Consider the following 13,454-nt stretch of genomic DNA (forward strand, 5'->3'; position numbering starts at 1 on the left):
ATCAGGACATATACATCTTCACATTACATTTGTGCACATGAAAAAGTAATAACCATACTGTCAGATCAGGACATATACATCTTCACATTACATTTGTGCACATGAAAAAGTAATAACCATACTGTCAGATCAGGACATATACATCTTCACATTACATTTGTGCACATGAAAAAGTAATAACCATACTGTCAGATCAGAACATATACATCTTCACATCACATTTGTGCCCATGAAAAGGTCATAACCATACTGTCAGATCAGGACATATAAACCTTCACATTACTTACATTTGTGCACATGAAAAAGTAATAACCATACTGTTAGATCAGGACATACACATCTTCACGTTACATTTGTGCACATAAATAAGTAATAACCATACTGTCAGATCAGAACATATACATCTTCACATTACATTTGTGCACATGAAAAAGTAATAACCATACTGTCAGATCAGAACATATACATCTTCACATTACATTTGTGCACATGAATAAGTAATAACCATACTGTCAGATCAGGACACATAAACCTTCACATTACATTTGTGCACATGAATAAGTAATAACCATACTGTCAGATCAGGACATATACATCTTCACATTACATTTGTGCACATGAAAAAGTAATAACCATACTGTCAGATCAGAACATATACATCTTCACATTACATTTGTGCACATGAAAAAGTAATAACCATACTGTCAGATCAGGACACATAAACCTTCACGTTACATTTGTGCACATGAAAAAGTAATAACCATACTGTCAGATCAGGACATATACATCTTCACGTTACATTTGTGCACATGAATAAGTAATAACCATACTGTCAGATCAGAACATATACATCTTCACGTTACATTTGTGCACATGAAAAAGTAATAACCATACTGTCAGATCAGGACACATAAACCTTCACGTTACATTTGTGCACATGAAAAAGTAATAACCATACTGTCAGATCAGGACATATACATCTTCACATTACATTTGTGCACATGAAAAAGTAATAACCATACTGTCAGATCAGGACATATACATCTTCACGTTACATTTGTGCACATGAAAAAGTAATAACCATACTGTCAGATCAGGGCATATACATCTTCACGTTACATTTGTGCACATGAATAAGTAATAACCATACTGTCAGATCAGGACATATACATCTTCACATTACGTTCGTGCACATGAAAAAGTAATAACCATACTGTCAGATCAGAACATATACATCTTCACATTACATTTGTGCACATGAAAAAGTAATAACCATACTGTCAGATCAGAACATATACATCTTCACATTACATTTGTGCACATGAAAAAGTAATAACCATACTGTCAGATCAGGACATATACATCTTCACATTACATTCGTGCACATGAAAAAGTAATAACCATACTGTCAGATCAGGACATATACATCTTCACATTACATTCGTGCACATGAAAAAGTAATAACCATGCTGTCAGATCAGGACATATAAATCTTCACATTACGTTTGTGCACATGAAAAAGTAACAACCATACTGTCAGAACAGGACATATACATCTTCACGTTACATTTGTGGATATGAAAAAGTAATAACCATACTGTCAGATCAGGGCATATACATCTTCACGTTACATTTGTGCACATGAATAAGTAATAACCATACTGTCAGATCAGGACATATACATCTTCACGTTACATTTGTGGATATGAAAAAGTAATAACCATACTGTCAGATCAGGACATATAAACCTTCACGTTACATTTGTGCACATGAATAAGTAATAACCATACTGTCAGATCAGGACATATACATCTTCACGTTACATTTGTGCACATGAAAAAGTAATAACCATACTGTCAGATCAGGACATATACATCTTCACATTACATTTGTGCACATGAAAAAGTAATAACCATACTGTCAGATCAGGACATATAAACCTTCACGTTACATTTGTGCACATGAAAAAGTAATAACCATACTGTCAGATCAGGACATATACATCTTCACATTACATTTGTGCACATGAAAAAGTCATGCTTCCGCCACGGCTGCTAACGCGCCCCCGGCACTTCTCATTTCCATGGCAACCACGTTGTTGTTGTTTGGAAAAAACGTCGCCGCTGTATAATGTCGGGTGTGACGGTAAAGACACGTGTAGGGGGAACGGCGATATTTAACTATAACGACCTAACTCTAACGAATACAATAGTTGTGTGGTTTTATTTTAAATCTACCCTGGGGTCAGAGAAAGTCCCTTAACTGAAGAATCGCCCGTAACAATATTTCCTACTGTGGAAGTTGAAGGAGCCTGAGTTTGGATGCGGCCTACCAACGGTGAACCGTTACGCGTTTCTTTTCCAAACAGATAACATGCCGTTGATGCCCGGATGTGACGTCGTTCACGTTTGGGATGAGGGGCGGGGCCTAATTTGAATACCGGTATCCCGCCGCGTCCCGTGAGGAAGAAGAAGCGGAAGAAGAACGAGTGAGCGGAGCAGAAGAAGAGTGTCGGGTTTCAGCGGACAGGCGCAGCAGGGGGGGGGGAAACAAAAAGTTTGTTTAAACTCGTCTTTGATGAGTTTTCGGTAATGGCGGAGGGAGCCGACGTCGCCGGTGGACTAAACATGAACCCGGCCGCTTCCAGGGCGAGGAGACCGGCGGTTAATAATAACGGTCACAACGGCGGGGCCGCGGACACGCGCCGGAAAAGTCGACGGTGTCCGCCGAGGCGGAAGCACCAGAGTCGGGTAAAGTTGATCCGGGTCTCCCTTGCGTCGCGTTAACATGGAGGAGAGGGAGGAGAGAGCGGAGTAAAGTTAGCACGGAGGTCCGTAAGCCCTCGTAGCCATGCCCCCGTGTGTGCCCCCCCTCGCCGCTGCTATAGGATGGCTTGTGGGTCCTGCCTTGCTGAGGTAAGGGGCAGATGTGCTCCGGGGCACATCTGGGACCTCACAAAGTGACCGTCAGGGTTCCTATGCGAAGCTGCAGCATCTGCACACGCATAGAGAAAGGACTTGGAAAATTGAATCCTAAAGCTTAGACATTGCGGAAAGATTAGGAAAAGGGTGGAAATAGGGCAGTATCGGTACACTATACGTTCACATGCATGGTTTCTGACCTTCAAGTCTTCTCAAATATTGCAGTGTTTCTTATGAGGAATAATTATCTCTGGAGTATCGCGACATGTTTACTGTGGGCTGACTACTGTCAACATATTGTGACTATCAACATAAATAACACTGAACACCAACCAAAACCCTCAAATCTAGTGGGGAGATTTAAGATCGGGGAGAGGTGTTGAATTTTGAAATACAGAATATATCTGAGCTGCTGAAATAGGGCCCTGGGATGGTCTGCTGGCCTGTCCAGGGTGTCTCCCCGCCTGCCGCCCAATGACTGCTGGGATAGGCTCCAGCCTCCCCGTGACCCCGACTGGGATAAGCGGCCTGGATAATGGGTGGATGGACTGCTCTAAATGTATTAGTTCTTGAAAGAATGAATAGTTTAATACCTACTATTCAGTTTCTGTTTAAATACAGACGGGTGACAAATGAAAGGAAAAACCTGAACGCTTGACCCCTACAGTGAGGGGGGTCCGGGGGCTCTGTTATGCTGTGGGGGCATTTTCCTGGCGTGGTTTGGGACCACTTGTCCCCTTAGAGAGAAGGGTCACTGCAAATCATCTCTCATCTCATCTCATCATCAGCTGCTCCTCCGGGGTCGGGTCACGGTGGCAGCAAGCCAAGTAGGGCACTCCAGACGTCCCTCTCCCCAGCAATGCCCTCCAGCTCCTCCTGGGGGATCCCAAGGCGTTCCCAGGCCTGATTGGATATGTAGTCCCTCCAGAGAGTTCTGGGTCTACCCCGGGGTCTCCTCCCAGTTGGCTGTGCCAGTAAACCTCCAAAGGAAGGCGCCCAGGAGGCTCCTAATCAGATGCCCGAACCATCTCAACTGGCTCCTTTCGATGCGAAGGATCAAAAGGAACCATTATCCTATGATGAGACATTTCTGTCATTTCTATTAGGGCGTCATGGTGGTCCAGTGGGTTAGCGCTGTTGCCTCACAGCAAGAAGGGTCCTGGGTTCGAACCCCAGGCTGTCCCAGGTCCTTTTTGTGTGGAGTTTGCATGTTCTCCCCGTGTCAGTGTGGGTTTCCTCCAGGCACTCAAGTTTCCTTCCACCAGCAAAAAAGGCATGCATGTTAGGGTTAATACTCGTGCGCGTGCCCCTGACCAAGGCAATGGGAAGAAATAACTGGAGTTGGTTCCCGGGTGCTGCATGGCAGCCACCCACTGCTCCTATATAGCTACACAGCTAGGATGGGTTAAATGGAGAGAGTAAATTTCATTTGTATGTATGCACAAAATGACTGATAAAGAGTATTCTATTCTATTCTGACGGGAGTGGTCTCTCCAAGGATGACAACGCCCCCATCCACAGGACATGAGGGGTCTCTGAATGGTTTGATGAGGATGAAAATGATGTAAATCATATTCTATGGCCTTCGCAGTCACCAGATCTCAACCCAATTGAAAACCTATGGGGGGTTTTGGACCGACGTGTTAGACAGCGCTCTCCACCATCATCAAAACACCAAATGAGAAAACATCTTCTGGAAGAATGGTGTTCCATCCCCCCAGTAGAGTTCAGAGACATGTAGAATCTGACAAGCAGCACTGAAGATGTTCTGGAGGATCCTGGTGACACAACACCTTACTAAGGCACTTTATGTTGAGTTTTCCTTTTCATTTGTCACCCATCTGTGTATTAAATGCCCTGTGATGGCCTGGTGGCCTGTCCAGGGTGTCTCCCCGCCTGCCGCCCAATGACTGCTGGGATAGGCTCCCGCAACCCTGAGCAGGATAAGCGGCTTGGATAATGGATGGATGGATGTATATTAAACCCCTGGGTGGAAGTCATTTCTTTGTGAAACTTTTCAGATTCATTCAGCAGTGTGTTCCCTCACAGTTCTTTATTTTGATAGATTTCACTTATTACTGGTAGACACATGATTATAAATATAGTTTTAGCAAAGTACACTATTTTCATCTAATAATTACAAACTCTGCTGTTAGAAGCATCATTTCCATCATTTCAAGCCACATGGAATTGAAAAGATGAAACAAATGTGCTTAACAATGTGAAAAAAATGCATATGAATAATAAAATGAATGCTCACCTGCTCATTTCTGATTAAATTTTCTCTAAAAATGTCACTTGTACGGACAAATTGAAAAACTATCAAAATTCAACAGTGGCTGTTGTTAACTAAGTGTTATCCAGTCAGACAGCACTGATGTCAGAAAACACTGAGAAAAAAGGGTTGACAAAGTTATTGCTTTCATTTGCATAAATATTAATAACAACTACAAATGAGCTTTTTTCCTCTCAGATAGACCCCTTTTTCAAGTTCTGGACTTCAGTGGCATGGTGACTAGACTCAGTGGGGTTTAAATTGATTTTCTGCTGGGAGTTGGTAATGACACTGACATGGATAGTGAACTGATCCTTTAGTGTTAATGAACCATATCTTTACATGCAGCCCGTGTCTTTATATGCAGCCTATGTCTTTACATGCACCCTATGTCTTTACATGCACCCTATGTCTTTACATGCAGCCTGTGTCTTTACGTGCACCCTATGTCTTTATATGCACCCTATGTCTTTACATGCACCCTATGTCTTTACATGCAGGTGCTTCTGGAGAAGGTTTTGGGAGTCACCACTGCAGGGAACAGTGGCCTCACCTGCGACCCCAACTCTGCTTTAACAGCCTACATTGCAGGGTAACGTCAACACTAATGATGTCTTAAGATGACCCATTTTCGCAGATTCACAATATTTTAAGTTAAATTTTGCTCTGTTTTTCAAATTCTGCCTTGAATGTTTTTTTTCTCTACTACTACTACTACTTCTTCTTCTAATTCTACTACTACTAAACAGAGGCGACTTCCTTCCATCTGTGCAACATCAGTACAATCCAACCAATTTTAACAACTAATGCCCTTTTCTCTGGTGTGCCAAAGTCAAGTACTGAAAGTCTGCAGCTTGTTCAGAATCTGAAAAAAGCAGAAAATATGACCACATATAGTAATCCCTGTTTGGTCCACCAGCTGTCCATACTAGTGGAACATTCTGTTTTGTTTTGTTTTGTACAACCTGAGTTTTATTTTCAGTGTTTTTTTCCATGATGCATATCAGTTATGATTTCATCTTACTCTCCGGCTGTGTTTAGTAGATTTGGGACACAGGCCCACTCCTGGGCTCAGCTTTACAGCGGTGTCTTATGGGACGACTGAACTCGAGAGTCAAACATGTTTAAACAAGTCCACTTTAACCTACTTATCTAAACCACATGTTTTGAACGAAAGTGAAAGTTATTATCTGAAATGCCCAATGTGATCAATGGTGGATGACGTTGCTAATCAACTTCCTGGTCCAACTTGCAGGAAGTAGCAGCCTGTAGTGTAGTAGTAACCATCCATAAACTACCCAGACAGCACAATACCGAAGTCAGTAGAGCTCCCGACCCGATTCGAGGCTGGTCTGAACCGATTATCTGCCCAAGTGATCCTGTAGTGTGAGGGCTTTACAGAAATAATCTTCATGTTACCATGTGGATTGGAGTCTCCCTGATTTTGAGACCTAAATATCAAGTGTGAAAGGAGCAGCAATGGAATATCGAGCATAAACCTGCAACAGCCTATGAGAGGGAGCTGACCAGGAGCGTCACCAACAGTAACTAATAGTAACTGGACATATGATAAATTATCATTAAAATATCCTAAAATATGGGTGTCTGGGTAGTGTAGCGGTCTGTTCCTTTGCCTCCCAACATGGGGAAGGCGGTTTGAATCCCTGTGTAACCTCCGGCTTGGCCGGGCGTCCCTACAGACACAATTTGCCGTGTCTGTGGATGGGAAGCCGGATGTGGGTATATGTCCTGGTCGCTGCACTAGCGCCTCCTCTGGTCGGTCGTGGCGCCTCGTTTCGGGCGGGAGGGGGAACTTGGGGGAATAACGTGGTCCTCCCACGTGCTACGTCCCCCTGGTGAAACTCCTCACTGTCAGGTGAAAAGAAGCAGCTGGCGACTCCACGTGTATCGGAGGAGCGATGTGGTAATCTGCAGCCCTTCCCGGATCGGCAGAGGGGGTGAGGCAGTGACGGGGACGGCTCTGAAGAGTGGGGTAATTGGCCGGAGAAAATTGGGGAGAAAATTCCAAAAAAAAAACAACAAAACACGAGGTGACCGTCCTCAGACTAAACAGACAGGCCATCACTTTGGCCTGTCTGTTAACCCAAGTCGAGACAGCCTGGAGGGAGTCCAGTAGAAGTGATGCATGATCTAAAATGGAGTGGGGCATGCCCTCACTTCTCTTGACATTGTTTTAATGTTCTTACACATCCTGTCCCACTCCTCATCATCCATTGTCAGGTTCACATCCCTTTCCCATATCTTCTTGAAAGCTGATAAGGCCCCATTAACCAGGCTGTGGATCATTAACCAGGCTCTGGATCGTTACCCAGGCTCTGGACCGTTACCTAGGCTCTGGACCGTTACCCAGGCTGTGGACCGTAACCCAGGCTCTGGATCATTACCCAGGCTCTGGATCGTTGCCCAGGCTCTGGATCATCCTGGAATAATACAGGGTTCCTGCGCAGCATGGAGAAGTGTGGAATTTAATTTTAGTAATTTCCAGGTCTGAATAAGCATGGAAAAAAGAAAAGAGTTTGGAAAAATATTTGTGTTTCCAGACTATTGCCCCTATTCTGTTTTCTGAAATATAAAATTCAGAATTTCTAAAAAATAAATTGATCTTACAAGCAGGGTGTGCTTCATGGCGTTTGGGGCAGGCAGCCAGCACAGCCAACATGTTTACCGCCGTGTGAGAGAGCGCGGGCCAGAGCGAGGTTGATGTCGTCAAAAACAAGGCAGGAAGTATGACGTGTAACTGAACACACACTCCTATGCAGAGCTGCCTCTACGCCCGTACGTCACAGCCTGCGAAACAGCCTCGCCCCAAGTGCCTCATAACTGCACCAAAAACAGACATTAGCCACCAAATTAGTGTGAAAGAAAATGCGGCAGTATCTTTGAACTGCATATATACTGTACACATATATACTGTACACAGCATCACACATAACCACGTATCCAGCTTGTCTGAACATTTACGAGTTATGCAGTGATGCAGTTATCAGAAAAGTAAGCGGACTATCTTTTCTGCGTAAGGAAACCATGCGGCTGCCTCCATCGTCGTTTCCATTGACACGGTGAATAAAGAAGGCTGCGCAGACGCCGTGAAAATTAAATCATTTTACTTCTTTCAGCTCATTATTTATAAAAGAGACTAAAAAATATGGGAGAACAATAATGTAATATTATTTATTCAGTGTGTTAAGGGAAAATAACACGAGTCTAGGTGGCGCCCATTAGTCTATTTCCTCTTTGGGTAGAGATGACTGACAGTTGGAACATCGTCCACCTTGCTGTGTAGGAGTGTGGACTGAACGGCCACAGTGGGTAGATGCAAGTTGTCCAGGGGCTGGCTCAACAATCCCAAATGTAAAGCCTGGTCGGCTGAGTCTGGAAAACCTACCGAGAAGTCTGGAAACTTGAGTCTGGAAAAGTATGGAATTTTGAAATAGAAAATGTGTAGGAACCCTGATAATACACAGAGACCTCATTACCCTTCCTGTAGCTCATTAGTACTTTATCTAATAACTCCGCAGCTTTGGGAGCTTGTGTACTAGAGCCAAAGAACCCCAGTAGCAAACGACGAAGAAATGAGACCTGGGAATTCCAAGTTGTTGTGGAAAGTCCTCAAAAGATTCCAAGATACCTTTGTGATATAGATCACCAATGCAGCAATGCTCTTTTCCAGCCAATCCTTCCAGCATAAAGGGGATTCATCAGTACATGATTCCCAAATACTTGAAGAGACATTTAGATACGGATCCTGGTTAAACATCCTGGCAGCTTTAGTCCACATTGATTTTAGGTGGGCAATTATTGGATGAGCTTTTGCTTCTCTAGCCAGTTTTTTTTCCCACCCTTTTTCTCTCCAATTGTACTTGGCCAATTACCCGACTCTTCCGAGCCGTCCCGGTCGCTGCTCCACCCCCTCTGCCAATCTGGGGAGGGCTGCAGACTACTATATGCCTCCTCTGATACATGTGGAGTCACCAGCTGCTGCTTTTCACTTGACAGTGAGGAGTTTCACCAGGGGGACATAGCACGTGACAGGATCATGCTATTCCCCCCAGTTCCCCCTCCCCCCTGAACAGGCGCCCCGACCAACCAGAGGAGGTGCTAGTGCAGCGACCAGGACACATACCCACATCTGGCTTCCCACCCGCAGACACAGCCAGTTGTGTCTGTAGGGATGCCCGACCAAGCCGGAGGTAACACGGGGATTCGAACCGGCGATCCCCATGTTGTTAGGCAACGGAATAGACCGCCACGCTACCTGGGCAGCCCCTTCTCTAGCCAATTTGATAGACTTTGCAAAGGTGACAATGGGGCAAAAACAGTACCAGGGAGGGGCCCACTCAGGAGGAAGGGACCAGTGGGCTATCTTCCTGAAGGAGGGGGGTAGTGTAACGTGCATGAATGACTAGACTTGCTAACCCTTGCCTAAAGGGTCGGACCCTTTAATCGGCTGGTTAACGTTGTCGCCCGTGGTACGGGAGATCCAGGTTCGCATCCTGGCTGTGGTGGTTCCCGGGTTGCCCCCCGAATTTGCTACATCGGCCGCATTAAAAGCATAGTAGTAAAGCACCATCTTGCGTAGTTCTAAACCTCCTTCAGTCTGACTGCAGGTGAGACTGAAGAGGTCACTTAGATGATGATGAAACGTTTCTGTCAGTAAACGTTGTGTCCAGATGAACTGATTCAACCTTCTGTGATGTTCTTACCTGGATTACTGAGCGTCAAGACATCTTTGTCACTTATTCTCAAACTAGTTGTTACTTTATTGTTGTGGGTTTAATCTGTGTTCTGAGTTGATCTTTCCTCCCTTTTTAAATGTAAAGTGTGTTCAGACAGCTCTGTGAAATGCATTTTAAACAAAGGGGACTTGACCTGGTTTCTGTTGCAGATGTGTGGTGGTTCTCCTTCATCCAAAGAAGAATAAACAGACTCACATCCTCAACTCATCAAGGTAGGTGGAAGATTTTTCTGTGCTGACTTTAGACCGGGGGTCTGTGCGATTTTAGGGAGCGTCTCTAACATGGCATCTGTGTGTTCCTCAGAAAACCCTTTACCGCCTTGGCCTTCTCTCAGGATGGAAAGTATCTGGTCACTGGTGAGGTAAGAGTCTGGACATGGTCAGGAAGCCTGCACTAGCGCATTCACCACTGCTGAACTTTAGTAGTCATCAGCTACTCCCAAAAAGTAGTCAATTAATCATGAGAGCTGTCATATTTTTTTCACCCAATAACAACGATCAATTCTCGTCAAAAAGGTCTCAAATTGTGGGTAGCGTGGTGGTCTGTTCCGTTGCCTACCAACATGGGGATCGCCAGTTTGAATCCCCGTGTTACCTCTGGCTTGGTTGGGTGTCCCTACAGACACAATTGGCTGTGTTTGCGGGTGAGAAGCCGGATGTGGGGTGTGTCCTGGTTGCTGCACTAGCGCCTCCTCTGGTCAGTTGGGGTGCCCGTTCGGGGGGGGGGGGTAGCGTGATCCTCCCATGCACTACGTCGCCCTGGTGAAACGCCTCACTGTCAGGTGAAAAAAAGCGGCTGGTGACTCCACGTGTATCGAAGGAGGCATGTGGTAGTCTGCAGCCCTCCCCGGATCAGCAGCGAGGGTGGAGCAGCGACTGGGACGGCGTGGAAGAGTGGGGTAATTGGCCAAGTACAATTGTGGAGAAAAGGGGGGGGGATGTGGTCGGTGAAATGTGCTACATCCTGAGATGTAATTTTAACCCAGGTGTCGTCCACAAATCTGGGCCAGTGGCTAGGTGCTGTCCCTGGATAGGACATCAGAGCCCCTTTTCCACTTCCTCCATTTACAAGTTGGACACTACAGGACTGAAGACAGCTTCAGAAGCAGACACACTTGGTCGGTGTTCAGGATGGTCCTATTGCTAAGGGTGGAGTCGTTTTGTAGTTTCATGCAGACTACCTCCACTGCTTCACCAACAGGAAGGCATGTGAAGAGAGACGCAACATCATAAGAGACCATCTGTCACCATCTTACAATGCTGTGATGGCAACTATTCCCCAACCCTCTGTGAATAGTACACATGGCCACTGTAGCTCTAGTTAATGGTCACACCCATATTTGCATATGAAAGTGGTCGTTGGTTTGGGTCGTTATGCCACTGTGTTGTTTATAGGGGTGGGGACACCTGCAGTCAGTTGGGACTGAAGAGGTCACTTATGCCCTTTTTACACCAACATTAGCGTGCATAAGCTGGTTTTTTAAACGCAGGTAAACCTGCTAAAAATAGGCAGTTGACTCCTTTCACAGTGCCAGCAGACCCGGGTCCGACTGCCAGCAGACGAGTTTGCCTTCCTTTCTTTCTTCTGTAGCGTCATCTTTGATGTCATGACGTTTGTGACGTCACGGACGCGCGGGAAAACAGGGAAGTCAACGGTAGAAAGCAGCGCGGAAGCCAGAGAGACGGTGGTTAACGTTACTTTTTCATATCTGGTACTTCAGTCTCTCTTTCACGCCATACAAACTCAACACGGACTGGACGATGTTCGAGCGCTGCTTGAAGGAAGGTGCTGTACCCACAAAAAATAAATGTTTTTCCTCAGTCGCCGGCACTATTATATGACGCGTGAACAATGGTGCTATGTCATTGCGCAAATTAGCGTGTCCACCCGGGTGTCACGTTTACATCAATGTCGATCGGCAGTGGAGCCGGTAAATACCCGTGACTACTGCAGTCACTTGACCTGGGCGTGAACGCCGATTGTACCCTTTTACATTGACCATCAAAGGCAGATGTTAGCGGGTATTAGCGGGTTTTTTGGCCTGTGTGAAAGGGGCTTTAGATGAGTGATGAAACATTTCTGTCAAGAAATGTGTCCAGGTGAACTGATTCAACGTTTTTGTTTGGGTCCCCCCCGCTTTTTTTTCTCCCCAAATGTACTTGGCCAATTACCCCACTCTATTGAGCCTTCCAGATCACTGCTTCACCCCCTCTGCTGATCCGGGGAGGGTTGCAGGCTACCACATGCCTCCTCCCATACATGTGGAGTCACCAGCCGCTTCTTTTCACCTGACAGTGAGGAGTTTCACCAGGGGGACGTAGCACGTGGGAGGATCACGCTATTACCCCCAGTTCCCCCTTCCCAATGAACAGGCGCCCCGACCGACCAGAGGAGGCGCTAGTGCAGCGACCAGGATACATACCCACATCCGGCTTCCCACCGGCAGACACGGCCACACCCCGCCAAGCTGGAGGTAACACAGGGATTCGAACCGGCGAGCCCCGTTTTGGTAGGCAACAATATAGACCGCTATGCTACCTGGACACCTGATTCAACTTTCTGCGATTTCCTTACCTGGATATTGAGCATGCATAGACATCACTATGCACAGTGTGGACCAGTGGTATTGATAGTCGACTACTGTGTGAAAGCCCTTGTGTGTACTGCTGTGATGTGCTTCTGTCCTGTGAAGGCTTTGTGATGGCCCAGTAGGTTTCTTTAGTTGTAAAAAACTACTTGAATTTACTGTATCTTGCTGATCTCCCTGGCAGAGCGGACACATGCCCTGTGTTCGAGTCTGGGAGGTGGTGGAGAGAAACCAGGTCGCCGAGGTCCAGAGTCACAAATACGGCGTTGCCTGTGTGGCCTTCTCAGCCAACACATCATATATCGTCTCTGTGGGGTACCAGCACGACATGACTGTCAGCGTGTGGGAGTGGAGGGTGAGTGCACATCCACACCGCTATACAACAACATGGCCTATTTGAGTCATATTGTGATATAGAATAATGCTCAGTTATATAGTGATATGGTCTAGTTGAGTCATGTTGTGATATTAGTTACAGAATATTGTTAAAATTAATCATATTCTTAATAACGTGGAACAATGTGAAAGTGTGATCCCAGTTTTACAATGGCTGATGTTTTGTTTGAAGCAGAAGGGGACCATCATCGCCTCCAACAAAGTGTCCAGCAGGGTTGTGTCCGTGTCCTTCTCTGAGGACAACAGGTACTTTGTCACCGCAGGAAACAGACACATCAAGTTCTGGAACCTGGACGCCGCCAAAGAAAGACGGGTGAGCAGCTCTGACATCCTCAGGCCGTGTGTCCACCACAGTCCTCATTTCCTCTTTTCACACATTCACTATTTCCCACATGTGAAATACTCAGTTGGGTAGTCTGTAGAGCGTCATAAACGGAGACTACTGAATCATCATTTCACATCTTTTCTCCCCGTCTCGAAGTATTTGACAGTAAAAAGAAATGCAAGCAGAGAAGAGG

At 45.7% G+C, this 13,454-nt stretch overlaps 1 protein-coding gene across 1 annotated transcript in view; it reads left to right on the forward strand.

The window, feature by feature from the left end:
* The first annotated feature begins 2,506 nt into the window (after positions 1–2,506).
* Positions 2,507–13,454, forward strand: part of wdr62 (WD repeat domain 62) — a 54,937-nt gene continuing 43,989 nt past the window's right edge. Inside the window, exons 1-6 of the mRNA XM_056283016.1 lie at positions 2,507–2,750; positions 5,697–5,788; positions 10,103–10,165; positions 10,257–10,314; positions 12,725–12,895; positions 13,112–13,249. Coding sequence (XP_056138991.1) covers positions 2,592–2,750; positions 5,697–5,788; positions 10,103–10,165; positions 10,257–10,314; positions 12,725–12,895; positions 13,112–13,249 — 681 coding nt within the window. The 5' untranslated portion in view covers positions 2,507–2,591. The remainder of the gene's footprint in view (positions 2,751–5,696; positions 5,789–10,102; positions 10,166–10,256; positions 10,315–12,724; positions 12,896–13,111; positions 13,250–13,454) is intronic.

The sequence above is a fragment of the Lampris incognitus genome, chromosome 7 (genome assembly GCF_029633865.1).
Source record: "Lampris incognitus isolate fLamInc1 chromosome 7, fLamInc1.hap2, whole genome shotgun sequence".
Lineage (NCBI taxonomy): Eukaryota > Metazoa > Chordata > Actinopteri > Lampriformes > Lampridae > Lampris > Lampris incognitus.